We start from the raw sequence: 22,658 nt of genomic DNA on the forward strand, positions 1-22,658 counted from the left end.
ATCTAAGAACGTGATACAATAGAAGTTCAACGGAAGTAAAAATGCATTGAAAACCCCCCTGAGATTTAGGCTGCTTACAGTGCGCTGCAAAACTATATATTTGAACCTGTGGGTAAATTACAAATGTCTGCCTGAGTTCACCTTAGTTGTGTAGCAAAAGCCACATGTGAGGGTTCATTTCCAATCGTAGTTCCCATATTTAGGATTGGCATATCTATCGTCGCAAAAATCATTTGCAAAGTTGGAAACTCTGCCAGTGTGGTGTCCCTTTTCCTAATTGTAAATTTAAGATTAGGGGCGGGTTTGTGGGCCTTTTTTGGTTGGGACTTTCCTTCAAAAGCAAGTGAAGCCTAACAAACTTGTAACTTTGTGGGTATTCTCATACCCCTTGCTGTTAAGATTCCCATCCTGCAGAAGATTGCAAATGTACACCTCTCAAAGGCAAAAGTAAATGTGTTCCTGGGGTGGCAGCGGGGTGTAAAGGAAAGCATATCTCAACAACAGAGAAATTAAATTTAGATTGCTGCAAATTTGTGTTTATTAGGTTTCGGTTGAGATAGCGCACTTGCTGTTGCTTGTGAGACCTTTTTTCCAAGGGGCTTTAAAGGCCATCCAATGCTTACCACTGGTTGGCTTCATTGATACCCTTATTTGGTTTTTAAAAATTGGCGCATGCAGTATTCACTTTGCTTCAAGTGTTGTCACCTCCCCAGAGCATGGCCCAATACTTGTGTCCTTCCACTGTTCCCTTGATCAGGCGATATTTTTTATTTTTGTTTAAGCTCTAGTCTAGAGTGCACGTCTTTGCAAACATTTTTCCTTGTGTACTCTTTCTCCGTGTTGCTTCTGGGCGAGAACCATCGCTGTCCCTTGGTGTTGCTGCTAAAAGCAAGTAAATGTACATAACAAACCTTCCAGAATTGGGGGCCAGTACGGATCTACAACCAAACACTTTGGTCCCATGTGGTAATTCCTCAGTCAAGGAGGTTTAAACCATATCTGCCCCCAAGTAGGCTAGGCCTGATTTTTTTCTATCCATCCACTGATCTTGTCTAAAACAGCTGTTGCTGAGGTTGTAGGTCACAGACACATTGTTACACCCAGGTAAGTATTAAAACACCTATCTTTCCAGTTATTGCAATTTACGTTTTTTCACAAGTAGTGAGGAATTTTGACATTTATTGTGCAGTAAAAAACAAGATTGAGTCAGAATATTTAATGTCATATGTGCATATGTATATACATCTGTGGCTTTACATACCTCAAAGCTAGCTACATAGCAGAGTATTGTGAATACAGTGTAATGAGAGGATAGCAATTGCTGTTGGAGGCAGGTTATGGCAGTGATAGGGGCTGGGTATTTACTGGTTGAGGAAGTTGGGAATAACAGGGTGGATTATAACTGAAAGAGTGTGACAGATCCACTGAGGGGGCAAGGACAGGAGGGGTTGCCCGGTCGCTGTCTTGCCATATGTCCTGTGCATAGCTGCCAATTTTTCAGACTTATTTTTTGTGACATTTTCATGGTTTCACTGTACTTATGGCTGACATTTAATGACCAAATGTGTGACATTTAGAATTACACTTTCTGGTAAGTAAAACTAAGCACGAAATATCAGAAATGATTCCCTTTTGAAGCAACAAGAAGCTCTGAAGTGATCTTGAAACTGCTTTAAGACCCCTGCAGAGCAGTCTGATTTAGTATAACTAAATGTATATATATTCAAAGCCCTTGTTTTATTTTAAACACCATGTCAGCACATTTTGTGGCAGGCTATCTTATACTGTGTATAATACAGTTTTAAAATAATGACTGGTATATTCACAGAGCTTTCAGTCACAGGCTGGGCCTCGTAGCACTATAATACATAAACCACTATTTCCCTTGAGCCAACCAGGATTCAGTTTTTTTATTCTCTGGTTACACACATAGACTTCTGAAGTAACTTTATTAACCAATGAGGTTTCAAAGTGTATTTTTTCACCAATTCATCATCCTCAACATCAGGGGTGCCATGCAGCTCCTCAAACTCCAGTAGTGCAGTGAGGAAGGAGTCCACTATCTCTTTCAAAAATATGCCTAGACATTATCACAAGTCATCTGTATATATATATATATATATATATATATATATATATATTTTTTTTAGCCAGGGGTACTTTGCATGCAGGGATTTGTATGACCATTCCATATGATAGAAAAAGAGAAAACTAAGAAATCCCAGCGCGCAAATTGTTGAGGGTTCAAAAGTGTTACAAACTACATTATGGGCACAATATGCAGTAGCTGAGGGTTGCCCCCATTACATTTCTTGGTGCCATCTAACACTCACAGCCTAAGACATCCAATGCCACAAATGTCACCTCATGAGTAACTTAAATTATACTCCCCACCACAATGATAGCCTCCAGGGCTGGACTTGCCACACTGCCAACGAGGCTAGCAGGTGCTCTGCACTTATATTGACCGCTCCTCGCCACCACAGTAATAAGGTGGTCCAGACAAGGCCTGGATTGGCAACCAACTGGGGTACCAAATTCTGCAGCAATGCTGCTCAGTCTGCACTTACACTCCTCCCCCACCACAACAATATGAAGGCTAGACCACCAGGGCTGGACTGGCCACTTTGGACTATTATAGTGCTCTGCACCACAGCTTACCCCCTGGACTAATACTGGCCACTTACAGCTGGGAAAAGGTGAAGCTGCCTGTGTGGTTGACTGGGACTGCTGTGCTCTCTCCTATAAATTGCGCCAATGCTGCTGTCTGGTACTGGCATCGGGATAGTGGTAGGTAGGCAGAGGTTGTCTCTTCAGGCGCTAAGAGTACTGGCTGCGGCAAATCGACATGGCAGAGTGAAGTGCATCTGGCATTCACACGTTTCACTGCTGATGGTCTGACATTGCCAGTAATGCTGTAGTAGGCAACCCAGAGAAGGCTCTGTCCCGGCACGGTGCACTGCTGCAAGACATTCCCATCAACTGTCTGTTGCTTCAGAGCTGAGCTAGGAGCTAGTGTCGCTGCCGGCATAGAGTCCAGCAGGCTGGTCAGCGAGTGCCCGCCTTTTAAAAACAGTGCGGTGCTTGCCTGGAACGCAAGAATCTGTGTGCCCTGCCAAACCCCCCCAAAACATGTGGAGGGCAGGTGATCATTTCTGCATTCCACCTGGGCCCCTGCACGGGAGGTGACAATCTACATAGTCAGGTGCGCTGTGGTGGGTAGGGCCGGGGTAGGACTTTCTAAACATCCTGCCTGAGACACCGCCTGGAAAATGCAGCAACTATGTTGCTAGAAAGAAGCAGAGCATGCAGTCAGGCACGACTGTGCACTCACTTGTCGTGGACCCTGAGGCGCTATAATGCATGACTAATGCATTTCAGTGCAATGGAACAGACACCTGAACGACAATGCATTAGTCTAACCCCTGATGAATGGTACTTGGCAGGGATGCCTGTACCAGCAGTGATTAATGTGTGCCGGTGTGTGCCAGTCCTTGGCATCGCCACTTATTTTTCAACACCGGCACATATTTAGGAGAGTCCACCACATGGTGGCACTGAGTATCAATTTTTTAAAAGAGCCCATTGTCAGAATGTTTAGTAATTTGATACATATTTAAAGAAAAAAAAATACTAGCACAGCAAAGCTATTCTTTCAGCTTTGAATGACATGTTGTCGTCCAATTTATCACATCTGTAGAAGTGTGGAGGTTAGTAGGTCACCCTGGTACTGGCATTTCGCAGCATTAGCAGGACACTGAGTGATGCAAGCTGTTGGGCATCTCGAGAAATATCTTAGGTCTTTGCATTGATATATAATAAGCTATAGCGAAGTATGATATGAATTGTTAGGCATTAATTAAGGCTCCGGAAAGCCACGCAGAGCGCTATGTGACATTAAATAATATAAAAATAGGTAAACATATTCATGAAACAAGTGAGCCATCTCATCTTTACAGTACGTTTCATGATTCGTAGTATGATTTCTTCAGTCCATGACATAAATGCAGAACCTGAAAAATAAAGCTATGCTCACTTATCCACTCTATGCTCAATTTTCGCTCAAAGGGAAAATAAATACCAGAATAAATCTGAATGCCTATAAATGTGTCAAACATTCAGCAGGAGAAATAATTAGAAATCTCATGAATGGTAATGCATCTTGAAGTCACATTTGTCAATTACAGTGCGTGTTTGCATACAGTTCAGCGTTCAGTAGTGGGAGAGCACAGATGGCTGTTTCGCCTGATCAGTTTGTACTTACCCTTTGGCCAGTGTTGCTATGCCAACGTCAGTGAGCTTCATTCCTACACCTACAGGAAGGAAAACAGAGTTTTACATCTCATCTGGGAACTCCGCTGCTTGGGAACAAAGGCATTTCTTTTGTGCACGACTTTGCAAATTTTCCTAACAAGTTAGTTCATCAAACAATGCATTTGCAACAACGTACATTTACTGTATTTTCAAACTCAAGATTCTAATAGGTCTTGCGTTAACCGTCTGATTTTACCAAAATTAGATATATAAATATACTACTTCTACAAACTTTCTGCCAGCCCTCTTTGTCTATTGGTCTGTTGCGTCATTCATATTTTTTTTGCACCCACTACAGCATACAATATGAGGCAATGGGTCAACCCACTACAGCCATCGGCTATCTTCACGGGGAGGGACGGTATTCTTCCCTTTTTCAGGGAACATATCCACACACAAAGGGAGGGACTACTACTACAGCAGTGTGTGGTTTTTGAGTCCAAAAAAATGTATCTTTTAACCATTTGTTTTCTTTTGTTTAAGATTGATGAGGACCTGACAGCTTCCCCAACAATAAAGTTCCGCAAAAACCATGTCAAAATAAAACAAGCATTGACAAAGCCAAACTGGCAGCCAATGTTTGTATAGCTAGTACAATGGTTTCTCCTATGGGGAAGAGGGGACCATAAAGCTACGAGAATGGATCATTCTCATTACAAGAAAGTCAGCTACAAACACCAACCCCTGAAGTCACATCAGGACAAAGGGAGTTTCCAATGAAAGCAGATTTTGTATCACTGTCACCATTGTCGCTGGTTTGATTGACACAGTTTTTCTGTGGTGAAGGCTTTGTGTACTGTTTGGGGCCACTTGATCCACGTGAACTAAATCCTAGCAATTGAAACCACACGATTATGAACTAAGGGCCTGATCCCGCGTGTGGCAGTCTATAGACGGCAATGCAGTGGTCTGAGCAGCACATTTAACCCTGGTGGTTGGACTGCCAGGGAAGTGCTAGGTCCACCAGGATCTCAGATACCAGCGGTCTGGGGATGGTGGTGGTCCTAATCCGCCAGGGAAGTGCTGCAAGCAGCGCTGCCTTGGGGGTTACGACCCCATTCTCTGCCAGCGTTTGGCATTGGAGCAGTGGAGGGGCAGACAGTGAACATTGTGAGGGTGATGGGCATTGTGAGGGTGCACCCTGCATGCTACAGCACCTGAGTTTCCGCCCACTGACCTAGCAGGAAATTCTTAATTACTACGGAGGGGAGGTCGCTGCATAGGCGGCGGCCACCCTGTTGGGAGTTTGGCAGACAGGCTATCCCATCTGCCAAACTCGTAATAGGGTCCTAAGTGACTGCTCTATCCTACAAGTATATTTATAAAGGAACAAAGGTCCCTTTTATGGTGCTTAAGAACATCAGACTGTACATAGGGATACAGTCAAGCCTATAACTTAAGTCCAATGGATCTCTACCGCTTCAACAAAGAGAAGCAGACACTACTCTTCAAGCAACAGTTTTTCCCTGTGTAATCTTCCAGCTGCTATATCTATCTGAAGGATGATCCCAACACACCGCTTTAGCCCTCTTTTTTACTCCAGGACGGATTCTCCAAAGTTCCTGACAACAGAGCTCATGTTGCACCATCTCCTACCCCTGACTACTTTCCACTAGCCTCACTCATCAATCCACTTTATTCCTACTTCCACTGTCCCTTCTCTGAATCCCCCCTCATGAACCCACCTTTACAGTAAAGTACACCATTGCTTTTTAGCTTGGATCGTATTACACAAGCCCACTTAAATAATTATGGGAGCCTTGGATGTAGCACACATTTCAGGGTAGGTCCTTTATAGATGGGATACAAAGACAAAGGGGAGTGCCAGAATGATACCAAAATTAGCAAATGTAGCCTTATTGCTATAGTTGAGGTTGGCGAAATATCATATCATCTATGGTTGCAACAAAACATTCAATAACTCTTCTTATATAGGGAGCTTTTGGCAGGACGCTGAGCCATTTTGTACTTTATCAATGTATATATTGGAACCTAGGTATCACATCACAGCTGGAAAGCAATGAAGTGCTGTACACAACTGGGTAAGGGAATGGCCTTTGATTTGACATTGAAAATGGTAAACTACCCCAGCGTCTAGGCATTGCTCTTCATGGAAATTAGTCGGGCTAAGAAAACAGAGCAGTGAGGACTCACTGGGTGCAACCTGGACCTCGGCTGCATGAAGTACCTAAAAAGATTCTTCAGCACCTCAGATGAGAACTTATTTTCTTTGTATATAGCTCTAAATAAAGCACTTCTGCCATTTCTAAGTGCTGTAAATCCCAGATGTTACTATTATTTAATTTAGAGTTCTCAATTAACCCACCTCAGAAAATTAGAAGAATAAGGCTGCCTTGCCAGGATGCAAACTTATGATGCCTGTATGCCAGATTTTTCAATGTGAAAGTTCAGCTGCTGAGCCATTCTTTCAGCTATAACTAACAAAATATTTAAATCAGTAAACATGTGCTTAGAAAATAAGTAACCAGCTCCCATATTCATTATAATTGTGAAAAAAGTTGATCTGTTCTTGTATACACTTTAATGCAAATACATTATCCTTTTCAAACTATCAACAAATACTGCAAATTGTTCAAGAGTTTAAACATTGTCACATTTTACACATAATGTGAACCCCAAAACAGTGACACATCCACATAGAATTAATAGAGCTCAAGGAGCAAGGAGGACAACTGCGGAAAGAAGGAGGATGACTGAAGAGGGAGAAGTAAAGAGAATGACAGAAGAGTGGGAAGGAAAGCTGAGAAGTAGGTAGGATAATTGAGGGGCGAACGATTATGTTGTGATGTGTGATGTATGATGTATGATGAAAATAAGTAATGTCCTAAACTGGATGGTGAACATCTGCTCTCACTAACCTCAAAAACTGCTAGGTGATCTTCAATGAACCGCTGCCACTATAAGACCACCTACCTATTTTACAGGCAGAACGCAAACTAATTTTAGGACCTTAGATCCAATCTTATTCAACGTAACCATCAATTAAGCATATCAGGGAAGTTCTGTCTGCAGTATTGAGTCAAGTACCCTGTCTAACCATGAACCCCTTCCAGAAACTCAATTATCTACAGTAGCTACTGGCATCAAGGCCGACTTTTCTAAAAGGTTCACAGCCCTGCAGTGGTAAATCAAGAGTTTATAAGTGGGAAGTTCTGAGAAGCAGCCTTGTTAGGGGTGAGCACAAAGCGCTCTGTCCTCTGTAGTAATCTCTCTTTGGTCTTCCAACCACGCCCATGTCACGTCAGTCATTTTCATTGGTTTGTGGGCTTGCCTTTTAAAATCCGCTTGCTTTCATTTGTGAAAGGCATGCATACGTCAGGCCTTTTACGGTGTTTAGCCCACCTACACAGCACCGGTAAACTACTAAAAACATACGAGGCTCGATGTTTTCAGCATGGTTTCTGTAGTACTTTATCGGTTTATTTTCCACGCAGCGCAATCACGCTGGGGTTTACATAGCACGATCGTGCTCGGTTCTGACGTTTTCAATTTCAGCACAATTGTGCTGCATTTTACATAGTACGATTGCACTGCGTTTCTTTTTCTTTTCATTTGTGTGGCAAGAAAAGTCCAGTTAGGAGTTTACAACGCTAATAGCTCTAACTCGAGCAAATGCGAGACCCGTTGCATTGAAAATGCTTGTTTTATATTGCTGTTTACATGCTTACCATAATAAACAATGGCATTATGTCTTATGGTCTTGCCTGACATCTCAACAGCTTTTGACATAAATAACTGAAGAGTTCTCTTGAATAGCATAATGACCTTCATTACCATATGGTAACTGGATCTGAACATGCCACCAGCATAGTTAACAGCCAATATCAAGGACCTACAATCTGCCCAGCCTTCCATGCCATACAGAGATTTATGAGTAGCTATGGTCTCCCTCTATCCTATTTGACCTTTTTATTGAATGAATGGTTGAAAAACTACGAACCATTTAAACTGTAACTATATATAAATGGCCCACATATTTAACTAAACTATTTGCAGCACAACACTCTATAGTTAATGAAACACACGTGAAATCAGTGTGAAAACATTACCTCGCCAGAAACTCATAAACAAATATAGAGTTTCTGCTCCGAATATCTGGCCTAGTGCACCCACATCCACAAGTGGCTAAACACACTACACCACTGTCGCTATCATTGAGAATGGTGGCCCTTGGTAAATACTTGCCTTTTTTATATCCTGCCACTCTCCATCTGGCAACTACCTCACTTCAATCTCCTCCCTTATTAAGCCCGGAAAATGAAAAACATTGGAACCCACCCTTTCCAACCATGGGAGCTCCATGCCATCTTTTCTAAAGATGTCACTGACAGAAAGCATTTTTTTAAAGATGGCGTTGAGTATTACTGTCACAGTACATGAGACAGCTCATCACACTAGTCATAAAAAGAAACAACTGTAATCTTCTTGGGGGCATCAAGGGTATCCCATATGGAACTCTTTCAAGTCACTCACCTTAACGAACCTCAACTTTAAATTGAATGCCTCGAAAGTCACGGCTAGTGGAGCGACACCCTCCCCACCTCCATTATGAGATCCCTATGAGTAACGCACATTTTCTCATCACATCCTCAACATTATCAACTCTTATCCTTCACAGGAAGTCTTGATAACTACGGTGAAGAAACACCAGAATTTCCTAATCTTCAAGACTCCAACTCTGGGCACAGAAGACCTCAGCAAATATTTGCCATTCTCTCACTTCACCATCCTTGGAGTGTTTGTCTGAAGTCTGTCTCTATACGGCAAAAACCTTTGGTCATGCAGCAGAGGTTCAGGTTGCACCCACTGAATCATCACCATGCTGTTTTTTAGCCCCAACTAATTTCCATGAAGAGCAATGCTCAGATGCTGGGGTAGTGTACCATTTCATTTTCCATGGCATGTCAAAAGATATGGACTGTCCCAAAAGGTACGGATCCAGTCCAAACAGCTATGTCAAGTCTCCTCTGAACAGAAGCACAAGCAAACCCATGCAAGTTTTAGTCCTGTTGGATATTGTCTATGAGGCACCACATCAAAGGGGGAATAGGATCCACGTCAAGACATGCCCATGTCATTTACTTCCGCTCATTAAGAGAACACATAAGTGATGTATTGAAGTGCTAAATCAATCTGTGGCACTCAGTCACTCTGGGAGCACTCTACTTCACCTTTTTGTTAGCTTGTCTGTACCATGGTGTACCATCTTGCCTGGCATGTTACCCCATATTTCACTGTATGTATGTTGTTTTAGTCCATTTGTCACTAGGACCCTGCCAGCCAGGGCCCCAGTGCTCATAAGTATGTGCCCTGTATGTGTTCCCTGTGTGATGCCTAACTGTCTCACTGAGGCTCTGCTAATCAGAACCTCAGTGGTTATGCTCTCTCTGCTTTCCAGATTTGTCACTAACAGGCTAGTGACTAAATTTACCAATTCACATTGGCATACTGGTACACCCATATAATTCCCTTGTATATGGTACTGAGCCACCCAGGGTATTGGGAGTTCCAGGAGATCCCTATGGACTGCAGCATTTCTTTTGCCACCCATAGGGAGCTCTGACAGTTCTTACACAGGCCTGCCACTGCAGCCTGAGTGAAATAACGTTCACGTTATTTCACAGCCATTTACCACTGCACATAAGTAACTTATAAGTCACCTATATGTCTAACCTTCACTTAGTGAAGGTTGGGTGCCAAGTTACTTATTGTATGGGCACCCTGGCACTAACCAAGGTGCCCCCACATCGTTCAGGGCAAATTCCCCGGACTTTGTGAGTGCGGGACACCAGTACACGCGTGCACTATACATAGGTCACTACCTATGTGTAGCGTCATAATGGTAACTCCGAACATGGCCATGTAACATGTCTAAGATCGTGGAATTGTCACCCCAATACCATTGTGGTATTGGGGGTGACAATTCCTTGATCCCCGGGTCTCTAGCACAGAACCCGGGTACTGCCAAACTGCCTTTCCGGGGTCTCCACTGCAGCTGCTGCTGCTGCCAACCCCTCAGACAGGTTTCTGCCCTCCTGGGGTCCAGGCAGCCCTGGCCCAGGAAGGCAGAACAAAGGATTTCCTCTGAGAGAGGGTGTTACACCCTCTCCCTTTGGAAATAGGTGTGAAGGGCTGGGGAGGAGTAGCCTCCCCCAGCCTCTGGAAATGCTTTGATGGGCACACATGGTGCCCATCTCTGCATAAACCAGTCTACACCGGTCCAGGGATCCCCCAGCCCTGCTCTGGTGCGAAACTGGACAAAGGAAAGGGGAGTGACCACTCCCTTGACCAGTACCTCCCAGGGGAGGTGCCCAGAGCTCCTCCAGTGTGTCCCAGACCTCTGCCATCTTGGAAACAGAGGTGTTGGGGGCACACTGGACTGCTCTGAGTGGCCAGTGCCAGCAGGTGACGTCAGAGGCTCCTTCTGATAGGCTCTTACCTCTCTTGGTAGCCAATCCTCCTAACTTGGTAGCAAAACCTCCTTTTCTGGCTATTTAGGGTTTCCGCTTTGGGGAATTCTTCAGATAACGAATGCAAGAGCTAACCAGAGTCCTCTGCATCTCCCTCTTCACCTTCCACCAAGGATCGACCGCTGACTGCTCCAGGACGCCTGCAAAACCGCAACAAAGTAGCAAGACGACTACCAGCAACATTGTAGCGTCTTATCCTGCCGGCTTTCTCGACTGTTTCCTGATGGTGCATGCTCTGGGGGTAGCCTGCCTTCACCCTGCACCAGAAGCTCTGAAGAAATCTCCTGTGGGTCGACGGAATCTTCCCCCTGCTAACACAGACATCAAAAGACTGCATCACCGGTCCTCTGGGTCCCTTCTCATCCTGACGAGCGTGGTCCCTGGAACACAGCAACTCTGTCCAAGTGACTCCCACAGTCCAGTGACTCTTCAGTCCAAGTTTGGTGGAGGTAAGTCCTTGCCTCCCCACGCCAGACTGCAAAGTTGTGGACTATGTGATTTGCAGCTGCTCCGGCTCCTGTGCACTCTTCCAGGATTTCCTGCATGCATAGCCTAGCCTGGGTCCCCAGCACTCCGTCCTGCATTTCACAACCTTGCGAGTTGTCCTCCGACGTCGTGGGACCCCATTTTGTAACTTCACATGGACTCCAGTTCACTCTTCTTCTAAGTGTCTGTTGGGGTACTTCTGCGGGTGCTGCCTGCTTCTGTGAGGGCTCTTTGAGTTGCTGAGCACCCCCTCTGTCTCCTCCTTCAAAAGGCGACATCCTGGTCCTTCCTGGTCCTCAGCAGCACCCAAAAACCTCTACCATGACCCTTGCAGGTAGCAAGGCTTGTTTGCGGTATTTCTGCGTGGGAACACCTCTGCAAGATTCATTGCAACGTGGGACATCCGTCTTCCAAAGGAGAAGTTGCTAGTCCTCTTCTTTCTTGCAGAACTCCAAGCTTCTTCCTACCGGAGGCAGCTTCCTTGCACCTTCATCCGGGGTTTCCTGGGCTCCTGCCCCCCCTGGACACTGTCGCAACTATTGGATTTGGTCCCCTTGCCTTCCAGGTCCTCAGGTCCAGAAATCCATTATCAGTGCACTGCTGGTGCAACATTATAAGTAAACACCATGAAAGAAACAAAAATAAGCCTAGGAGAGCATCTCTATTATTACTTGTGATCTGAGGCACTATCAATGGTGTACAGCTAAGATTGTGACATCACCCGCACGTGAGTGTCAGCATTTTACCTCGGTCGGGCAACATGCACTATACCATGGATAATCACAAATTGTTATGAATTAACACCATTATGGCATGACCAGTGATTTCCTGGGGTTAGCACCTTGCCAAGGTTGTCAATAAGCTGGTAAGGATAGCCACCATTCTGCCAGGAGGGGTAATTAGTCAGCAAATAGTGGACATAATCCTACAAATGCCAACATTTTGGTAAGAATTACTATCACTTTGCCACTTTATTAATGGGCAGAAGTTAATAGAGTGAAGGAGGAGGACAAGTGTGACAACATCGGGTGACCTAGAGAAAAGAGGGCTGCACCTCCTCTCACTGCTACTTCTCTCTCTCTGTTCCTATGCCTCCGATGGCTTGATTTTCTAGGTATGTGGAGGTGGCCAGGTGGATCAAGGCTAGAGACGTTAGCGCTGCAAGGCTAGTAGAAAGATTCTCTTTTTTCCACTTCTCACAATGCCGGAAGAGGAGATTCTATTGATTTGCAAGGCTTTTCACTTCCCATGCACTGTAAAGGGTACTTTGTTTTCCTTAGACAACATGCCAAAGTCACCCTTTTTTGGTAAGCTTCACAATAATGGTTTGATAGCTCCTCAAGAACCAACCCAACTTCATGGTTGGGTTGGTGATTGGCCTAACAGCGTGCCTCTGCTGCCTCCACCAACATCGGTCGCTAGAAATCTAGGGGTGCTGTTTGACGCCCAGCTTATGTTTGGTGCACAGGTGTCTGTGGTGGTGAAAACATGTTTTTGGATTCTCCACATAATGAAGAAGTTCTTTTATCTTCTCCCTTATGAGGCCCAAGTTACTTTTATCAGGGCACTCGCATTTTATCTAGATTAGATTATGCCAACGTCTTGTATTTCGGAATATCTGATCCAGCTGCTACTAGTGATGCAGAATTTGGCAGTCCAGCTACTGTACAAAATTCTGAAAGGTACTTCAATATCACCATTTCAGGAAAGAGTTCATTGGCCACTAGTTCACCAGCACACAATGTTTAAGGCTGTGACCTTAACACACCAAGCCTTCAATAATAGAGGGCCCTTGTACCTCAATGAGCGCATTCCCAACAATTTACCTGGTAGGTCCTGGCATCCCTACACTGCAGGTCTTACTGTGGTTCCTCGCTTTTTGAAACAGTGTAGGGGAGGCTCTTGCTTCACCATCAAAGCGGTAGGCTTGTGGAACAAGCTGTCTGTACACCTGAGACTCATCTCGGAGGAACCCAGATTCAAGAAAGAGTTGAAAACTTACCTATTCAGATGTTAGTGGGGCGAGAGGGCTGGTATTTCACTGTCATACTCTCTAGTGGTGCCAATAAAAAGCTCCAGGACACTCTTGTGAGTAGCTGTGCACTATAAAAGTGCCCGTCATACATTCATTCATTCATTGTAAGATAACCCTCAAAATACATCACAAGAGAGAGCTTGTCAACTGTTAACTGATTGGATGATTCAAGTGTTTGATCATTTTAAATACAAATTGAATGTCTTTGCATGGAAGTAATTTATGCTTCATTAAGAGACCCTACAGCACTGTTGTATTATCTATTTCTGCCCGCCTCACTGATGAAACTAAGACTTTCGTGACAATAGGAGCATTCGAGAAATGTATTCCCATGTAGCAGCTACATGCAGGAATATGAAAGGAGCAATGGAGGCAAAGTGCATCAAGGGTAGTCATTCACTCCAGCCATACCCTCAAATGAAAACCCCTCAATGTCTCATATTCTACATCCACCATGTACATACATGTGTTCTGTTCTCCACATTTCGTTCAAAACCGTTCCTTAACCAACTGGTGCCAACACGACCAGAAATAAATATCATGGGAAGAGAAAAAATACTACGAGGACATAACACCAGCAAATAAATCCGGACCCATCCAAACTCTTAAACAAATGTGATAACAGACTTTAGCCTTTGACATGCTATTTACAAATAGAGTTTATTGCACCGGGTTCTTTATGAAACTCTCATTCATTCACACTAATCCTTTTTTAGGTCTCGCCTAGGCAGTCCACTCTGTTGCCTTTCTACATTTATTTATTTTCAATGGTGAACATTTCCCAATTGTGCCGCATTTGGGTGTGTTGTCACTTGCATGGCTACAACCCCCTGTTACATGTCTTCCTACTCTTTAGTTCATTTATGGTTTGTTCGGCACACTCTTTTTTTCTTTGATGCGGGTTTTTCTTCCTATAGCGTTCACCCGATCTCGTGTGCTTTCAACGGAGGTAATTCAACCATTGCCAGAACGGATGGCATTTGTAATTTTCTTTCCGCCATCGTTTAATTTCATATATTTCGATCCGCATGCTTTTTGTAGGCATCGAGAGAGCCAACACTAAGGCTCGAACCCGGTTCCCCAGTCCCAAAGTCGGCAGCTCTGTATGTTATGCCACACCCTTCCACAAGGCTAAATTGTTTAGCTTTCACAGAGTCCAATGCGGATTTGACAGCCAAGAGGTATGTCCCCCTTCTGTGCAGCATACATGGATTGGCTGAGATTACTTCAGTGATCCAATCCTAGACCACCAGAAACATTACAAGTTCATCCCGCTCGTCCTTAACTAACAGCATCTGTTCAGCCATTGGAATGGCTGCAAAAGCTCCTATGTGACCCGGTCTTCGCTTGAAGGGATTCAACACCCAGTTCTGTAGTTTTATCTAATTGTCACCCGAGGGGGTGGCTGGATCACAGAGACTTCACTGTCCTTATGCACTGTCACCCCCGAGGTGCTGCTCTCCCTAGGTTTCTGGTGGTTCACTCTCTGCGCCCTCGTGTTTGTGTGCACATTCCATCTTCTGGGTGTGCCCCATCATGACTATTTTCAGTTCCAGCAAAGCTGCTTCCTGCTTCACTTCTAAGATTCTTGTGTGACTGTTTTCTACACTTGTTATTACACAGCATCCGTTCAGCCATCGGATTAGTTGTAAAAGCTCATGTGTGACCCAGAAGTAAAGAAACTAAGGGAACATTAAAAATGTCATCCTTTGAAACCTCAATTACAGACTAAAGACATTAGTTTGAGTTTACTGGTAATCTGTGGAATTCGCAGATAGGCTATGTATCACCTGGTATTCGAAAGGCAACGTAGCTTTTAAGTTCATTTGATGCCACATAGCCACACTCCACCTACATACACTCCACATCATGCCACATATATCCAATCATCATAATTTCACTCAATGCCACACAGTTCTGGGCAACACAATACCACTCCACATATTATAATGCCACTCCACATAATTTGGCAACGCACCAGATAATTCAACTCAATAACACATTTAAACAGCACCCCATACACATCCAGTCCACACCACAGAATACCAAATCATGCCACAAAATTCAACACAAAACATAATTAAACTTCACAACATACCACTGCACAACACAAAGTACCAGTCCACATAATTATAGTACACTCAAAACCACATAATTACTATCCACATAATTTCACTACAAACCATGCCACTTAATTCCACTACACACATCCACTTCAAACCACACAATTCCACTACACACAATTCCATTACACACAATTCCAATCTAACTCACAATATTCCACTCCACATCACATACATCCACTTCACTCCATAACACATTGGCCAAAGACATTGAAATGTACAACCCCAATAGCTCTAACTCTTGCAAATGCGAGACCAATTGGCATTGCCAATGCTTGTTTTATGAGGGAATAACATGGCAATTCTAACCTTGCATGTCTGTGACCAGCAGGTTGCCGTTTGTTTTCTGATACACCCAGTGCTGGAAGGTGCAACACTTCTGGCCAGCTTCAGAGTCCCTCCTCATGAAGTTGATTTCCTTTCCGTCTCTGATCGAATACTTCACAAAGTCTCCCACAAGCTCCTCTTCCACCGTAGCATATGGGATGTGGTTTGTAAGGCGATGAATAAGGAAAATAGGAATGATTCTGAAAAAATCAATGATGCAATTAAAAGGATGTTGCCTTTCTATTTATCATATTCTCTAAAGTTCCCTCTAATTCTCCTTTATGGTACTATGTATCAAGCGCTACTTTTTAATTTGGTGGAACCGTAACACCTTTAAATGCATCTTATTTAGGCTAATACAATCGAAAGTGAAATATACCACTGTTTTCAAAAACAGGAATTAAAAGATAACTAACTGGTTATTTGCCTTCCTCCCTCCTGTTCTTGTTCTTCCCTAACAAAAGCATCTAGCAGCGTATTTGTGATCTCTGTGCAGCAGCTAATATCGGCCATTCTGTATACCATGAGAAAGGTAAAAAGTAAAGAGAGACAACTCCACTGCCATTCATCTGAGCATAGATGTGACTAAATAAAACAGTTGTGTATTATACCCTGTTCAAATTGAACTACCTAACATTGAAGCTATGCCTAGCCTAAGTACAGGTGCTAATTTACTGCTTTTGGGAATTCAGAAGCATTCCTGGTAGGATGACTGGAAAGCTGTGGTAGCCATGGGATTCCAGCTATATATCTGGAAATATTATATGACTTCTCCCAGAGGCTCCTATTTCCCATGTGAACTGTAGATTTATGAACATGGGAATTAATAAATTACATACTGATGATCTGCATTCACCATAAGATAGTCCTCCTCATCATAGCCATGACCCATGATGCCACTCCACCTTCTGATGGGGAGATGCTACCCAAGATTTCATTTATTTCCGTCAAAACCAACAACCACCAATCAGATAACAGGAGCCTCTCCCTCAACCACTTCCTGTATGTAGTTAAGCCACATATAATTGTGTGTCAGGAAGGGGTGGGGGCAAGTTGCTGCTATGACGAGGAGGACTATTGTACGGCTAATGAAGATCACCTCTAAGTAATTTATTCACTACCCCTATGATTGTTCTCCTCATCATAGCCTGACCCATGAGGATTTACCAAAACTATGAATAACAGACATAATTATATAATTCAAACAGAAATATTATATTTCCAGAAATGATTGCACTGCTTATTTCAGAATAGAAAAAAAAATGTCAATGTTCGAAGAAAATATGTGCAATTTAAAATGAGAGAGCAAAGTATGGGGTTTAGTCCAAGTGGCTGCTCAACAAATTTCCTGTAGGGTAACACCTCCCCCTTCAGCCCACATGGCTGCTACTGCTCGTGCCGATTTGGCTGATACTTTTCCTTTGTAGTTCATATTCCTTGACTATGGTCTGGCAAACCCATCTAATAATGGTAGCAGAAGAAACCCTCTTCCCTTTTGAAGCCAACCCATAAGAGACAAACAGGGACTAGGAGGACCTGAAAGTTTTAGTCCTTTCCAAATAACTCAGTAAGGCCCTGTTCACTTTTAATGAAGATGGAATATCCCGGTCACAGGTTAAGACAGGAAGAATTATCTCCTGATCTGAATGGAGCATTTTTGGTATAAATGCTGGGTCCGGTTGTAATACAAATCTGTATGGAAAGAACTTCAAGTATGGATAAGTGATTATAAGAGCAGACAGTTCACCCAACCTTCTGGCAGAGGTAATTGCCAATAAAAAAGCACACAACCAAGCAACGCAACTTGATCCAATAATTCACAGGTTTTTTTTCTGTTACCCATCTAAGACCACTGAAAGATCCCAGGAAGATAGTGGAGGGCAACATGATGGGTTTTCTTGCACCAAGACATTAAGAAGCTTCTTAGCTAGAGGATATCAGAGTGATTTCCCCTAGATTCTGTCCAGGATGTTATGACGGCCCACTAGGAAACTAAGATAGAAGGACATAAGCCCTTTGCAAATCCATCCCGTAGGAAATCCAAAATTCTAAACAGATCTCCCAAAACTTGATCTATTTAATGTCCCAAGCAGGAAAGTGTTTCCAATGCTTTGCGTATAACTTCAAAGTGGAATTTTTCTATGCTGATTGTATATTGCATACAACTTCCCTTGAGCAAACTATGTTTTGCAACCCAGACCTGAACTTCCAAACCATCAAATGTAACTGATGGATTTGAGTCAATATTAAGTCTGGGAATTGCAGGGGGCTTGGAAAGAATGCAAAAGAAGGCGGGGTCCGAGAGCAAGCTATGACTCAATCAGAAACCATGGATGTCATGGCCAGAATGAGGCTACAAGACTGACTGTCACTGTCTTACACTGAATCCTCTGAAGCAGATTCTGTAGAAGGAGAAATGGAGGAAAAGTGCACAGTAGTTTGTGTCGCCAGGGGAGAGTCAAAACATTTATGCCGCAAGTCTTGGGGGCACAGACTCTCCATGCAGAAGAACTTGAAAAGGATGTTTAATGGGGGGGGGGGGGCAAAGAGATCCAGTACAGGGACAACAAACTAGTTAATCACCAGCTGGAAGGCCTGGCAACCTAGGTGGAAGTCTATGGGAATATTCTGTCTGAGACTGAGACTGTTGGCTCAGACACGGAACAACGCTGGAATGTACGCTGCTCTGATCGAGTACAGATTAATCTCTGCCCAAGTCGTGATTTCCCTGGCCACAGACACCAGAGTCTCAGACTGTGTTCCTTATTGTCTGTTTTCATAGGTCTTTGCCACGTAGTTCTCTGTTCTGACTAAGACAGTTTGCCTCATTAGAACATTCACAAAGTCCAACAACACCCTCCCTTTTGCTACTAACCCCCTCCAATTCGAGGGATTGGGGCTTTCTGACTCTGACCACTTCCCTTGCACCTCCTGAGTCCCGATAGTCACGCCCCAACCCCACTGACTGTCGTCCATTGCAATGAGTAGGGAAAAAGGGATCTGTCATGTGAGTCCCTTGCAGTAGATTCTGTGGTGAAAGCCACCACTGGAGTGTATGAGCAATGGTTGCTGTAATTGGAATCTGTATGTTATAATCTAGGGAAGTCGGAGACCAGTGAGCCAGTACATGTTGTACCAGTGGTTTGAGGTGAAGTTGTGACCATAGAGTTACTGCTGTGCAACTGAACATGAGATCCTGAAGTTGTAACCATTGTCTGGCCATAGCTGTCGATTGCTGAAGCAACTGATGAAGTTTGGACTGAAGATTTTCCATTCGGTCTTCTGGAAGGAATTATTTTGCCTTCTCTTGTTCAAACAATGCCCTAACAAATGGTTTTTCTTGAGCTGGGAGTAGATGTGAATTCTCCTTGTTCAATAACAGACCCAGAGATGACAGCAATTGTATGATCCATTGCACATCTTCCTGAATCTTGGAAAAAGAAAATTAATCAATCAACCAGCTACAGAAACAATTGCATCCCAAGTCGTGCATGTGTGCCACCACTGGTGCCAGGACATTTGTGAAGATCCTCGGTGAGGAGGAGAGGCTGAAAGGCAACACTCTGAACGGGAAATGATCGTCCCCATCCGTGAAACAAAGAAATGTCTGAGAGCTCGGATGTACTGGGATTTGAAAATAAATGTCCTGTAAGTCTATGGTGGCATCCAATCTCCCTGTGAGATATCCGGGTTGATCTGGTGCAGTCACCATTTTGACATTTTGAAAGGAAAGTCCTGTACAAATGTGTTGAGCTGTTTCAGATCCTGTATAGGACAGAATCTTCTGTCTGGTTTGGGCTCCAAAAAGAGAGCAGAATAGAAGCCTTGCAGACATCGGTGGAGTGGGACTCGGACTAGCGTCCATTTTTGAAGTAGGCTCTGCACTCTCTGATGAATTGCCTGTAGTTTCAGTGGGGTTTCTGGCACCTGAGTCTGAACAAAATATGGTTCCTCTGGAGGGGACTAAAAAACTATTTAAAATCCATATTGGACAATGTTGAGCACCCACCTGTCTCACAAGACTGAAATCCCAGAGAAATTGCACTGGTGCTTGTGCCCTCGCAAGGGAGCTCCCAGATCAGCGAGCCGGTGTGGAAACTCCACTCAATTCCGCAACAAGACACCCTAAGGGAAAGCTCCCCACCACAGTTCGAGCACCTGAGCGGGAAGCGCATGAACTGCCAGCACACCAAGCGTATAAGAAACAAAGAAACCGCTAAACCCAGATTACATTAAAAGTGTAAATGTATGACTGCCTGAATACCATTTCGGTAGCCTTCTCTGTCGCGAAGACGAAGGGAGACAGAAAGGAGGCACCTTTTATCTGATTGGTGGTTTTTGGTTTTGATAGAAATAAAGGAAAGTGTGGGTAGCGTTTCTCTGTCAGAAGGCAGGGAGCCTCATGGGCCATGGCTATGACGAAGAGGACAGATCTAGGGGTAATGGAAACCCCTGTGCAAACACACTATTTTTTTTGCACGAGGAAAGAATTTTCTCCGTGGAGCAAGACCTTTCCCTACACTCTCAGCAAATCAGGGGCAGTCTGTTCACTCTACCATTAATCCTTTAAGTCCCGGCAGGGGTAGTTTTCATCAAAAATATACCTTTATGGCTAAAAATACTTAGTAAATTGGGCCCAAGGGGTCCTGTTCTTTAAAATAGTAGTACATTTTCACCCATAAAAGTATGGCAACATAAGGTTCAACTTTATTACAATTGAGAATTCACAAACATTCCCAGTAGTAGGCCTGTGATGCTGTGTCAAGCGCAGGGTTTAAGATGTACTACTAGGATTGTCATGTGACATGTCCCCTAAGATCCTGTTTCCCCTGTGTAGAAATCTCCTTAGCCCACACTTAAGCAAAGGCAGATTTAAGCCCCCTGTGCAAACACGATTTTTATCTTTTCTTCACATGGCCAAATATTTCCCCCCTACAAAAAATACCCATCTCCCCGGGTGTGATCCATTCCCCTTCTCATCCTGCAGGGGAAGGTATGGCTGGATTAAATTTCCACGTAAATTAGTGACTGCTCACCAATGTACGTTAGTAGGCGTTCACAAGGCAAAGCACACCTTAAAAAGCTCACTTCTTACTCATGGTATGGGATTTACTACTGTGGATATCCCCACACTACTGGCGCAGAAATCCACTGTAGGAAATCCATTTACGTCCACCAACAAACGTCAGACATAAATGAGGTATTTTCAGCTTTAAACATATATTTACTGCCGAAAATAACTTTGTGAATTGGACCTTTAGTGCTTATTTTTGTCAGGTATTGTTAAGTGGCAATAGGGCGACATCTTTATTCTCAAAAACACTTTATCAAATGTTTGCATTCATTAAGGGTTTATTAAGAGCCGAATTGACATCGGTTACAACCTATTTAAAGATAATGATGTTAGACTAAGTATGACAGGACTCTGGAATGCACAAAACTTGGCAGCAAACGTGATAACATGAAATGCATGTGCTTGGCACGGCAGAGGACGGCACAAAGTATATGACCTTTATGTGAGGCCTTTCAGCAGTCAGGCGAACCCTGGAAATCACAAATCCTCTTACTATTATTATCAGCAGCTAACCTTTAGTCTGTTCCACTGTCAAATCCCTGGCTGCAGAGATAACATGGGACTTGCAGGTGCGCTGATGTATTCAAACACTGCATGTTTTAATCCCACATCCAAAGCTGCCTGCTGCCACTCCTTCCCCCATTCCCGAATATAACTTCAAATTCATTACCCAGGAAGTGGTCCTCTCACAAATTCATGGAGGTAAAGTGCTTACAGCTATAACAAAAACTGTTATCCACTTGTCATCTTGAGTACCTAATCTGGGTTTCCAACAAGTATCACCACATCATCCTTTTATTGATCAGCCTCCTGTGACTCCCATCCCATGAAAGGATCACCTCCAAAAAGCTCACCGTCACAGGGGAATTAGGGAGTGCCAAGAGCAAGACCCACCTCATTTGGGAGATATCCTCAATCAAGAATAATGTCCTCCTTTAAAGTTTGCCAGTGCATTTACCAAACTGCTGTTCTGCAGAAGCAGGGAACCGCCCACCTTGGCGGATGCACCACAGCATGGTGGCCTGCTGGAACGGCCATGATGAACATGGGTACTGGAATGTACTTCCCGGCTCACAATGGTAGGGTTACGATTCCAGTAACCATATTTAAAATATACCTAACGTCCTGGGAGATTTTTTCCCATGTGTTAGTAATATTTCTTTGTTTTTTTGTGTAAGACCACCTTTACTGATATGATTGACATGGAAGTCTTGAAAAGAAATGACACTGCCAGATATAGTGGACACAGGCCACCATAAATTGGGCCGCTGGCACCATTTCCAGTGGTGTCACAGCTGGCCGAACCATACTTCTCTTTTTCAGGAACATCGCCTTCCCATGTCCTCATATTGTGCAGGTTACACTGGTGAATGGGATATCTACCATTTTTTTTGCAGATGGCATGTTACCTCCCTCCTCTGAATCAGATGCTGTAATTCTAAATCTTCCTTTTCCATATGCTGCCATTACATCATGGCCCACCCTCCTGGAAGAGTACAGAACAGCTTTCTCTGGTTTAAACTTCCACAAGGCCCTCAAATCCCTCCTCTTCTTCATTCATTCCCCCATTCTCTAATATACGTCCAGCTCAGGCTCTAATTAGTTACATGAATGCATTTCGTGTACTTACTCTGGCACTTTTCCAAAGTCTTTTAAATGTTCAGCCTCTGCTGCATACATCTTGGCATACTCCCTGGCTGTATTCTGCACATAACATTCCTGCATACACAAAAAAATATATATTACTGAAAATGAACTTTTATGTGCTGAATGTTAATATCTACTTTACAAAGCAGCAAGTGTGCGCT

At 43.7% G+C, this 22,658-nt stretch overlaps 1 protein-coding gene across 1 annotated transcript in view; it reads right to left on the reverse strand.

Annotated features, from left to right (window-relative positions):
- ALPK2 (alpha kinase 2) overlaps nucleotides 1–22,658 on the reverse strand; it is a 163,276-nt gene that overhangs the window by 15,937 nt on the left and 124,681 nt on the right. Inside the window, exons 8-10 of the mRNA XM_069220227.1 lie at nucleotides 22,481–22,569; nucleotides 15,759–15,976; nucleotides 4,265–4,313 (exon numbers count right to left, since the gene is read on the reverse strand). Of these exons, the coding sequence (XP_069076328.1) occupies nucleotides 4,265–4,313; nucleotides 15,759–15,976; nucleotides 22,481–22,569 (356 nt within the window). The remainder of the gene's footprint in view (nucleotides 1–4,264; nucleotides 4,314–15,758; nucleotides 15,977–22,480; nucleotides 22,570–22,658) is intronic.

Source organism: Pleurodeles waltl, chromosome 1_1, assembly GCF_031143425.1.
Source record: "Pleurodeles waltl isolate 20211129_DDA chromosome 1_1, aPleWal1.hap1.20221129, whole genome shotgun sequence".
NCBI classification, from domain to species: Eukaryota; Metazoa; Chordata; class Amphibia; order Caudata; family Salamandridae; genus Pleurodeles; species Pleurodeles waltl.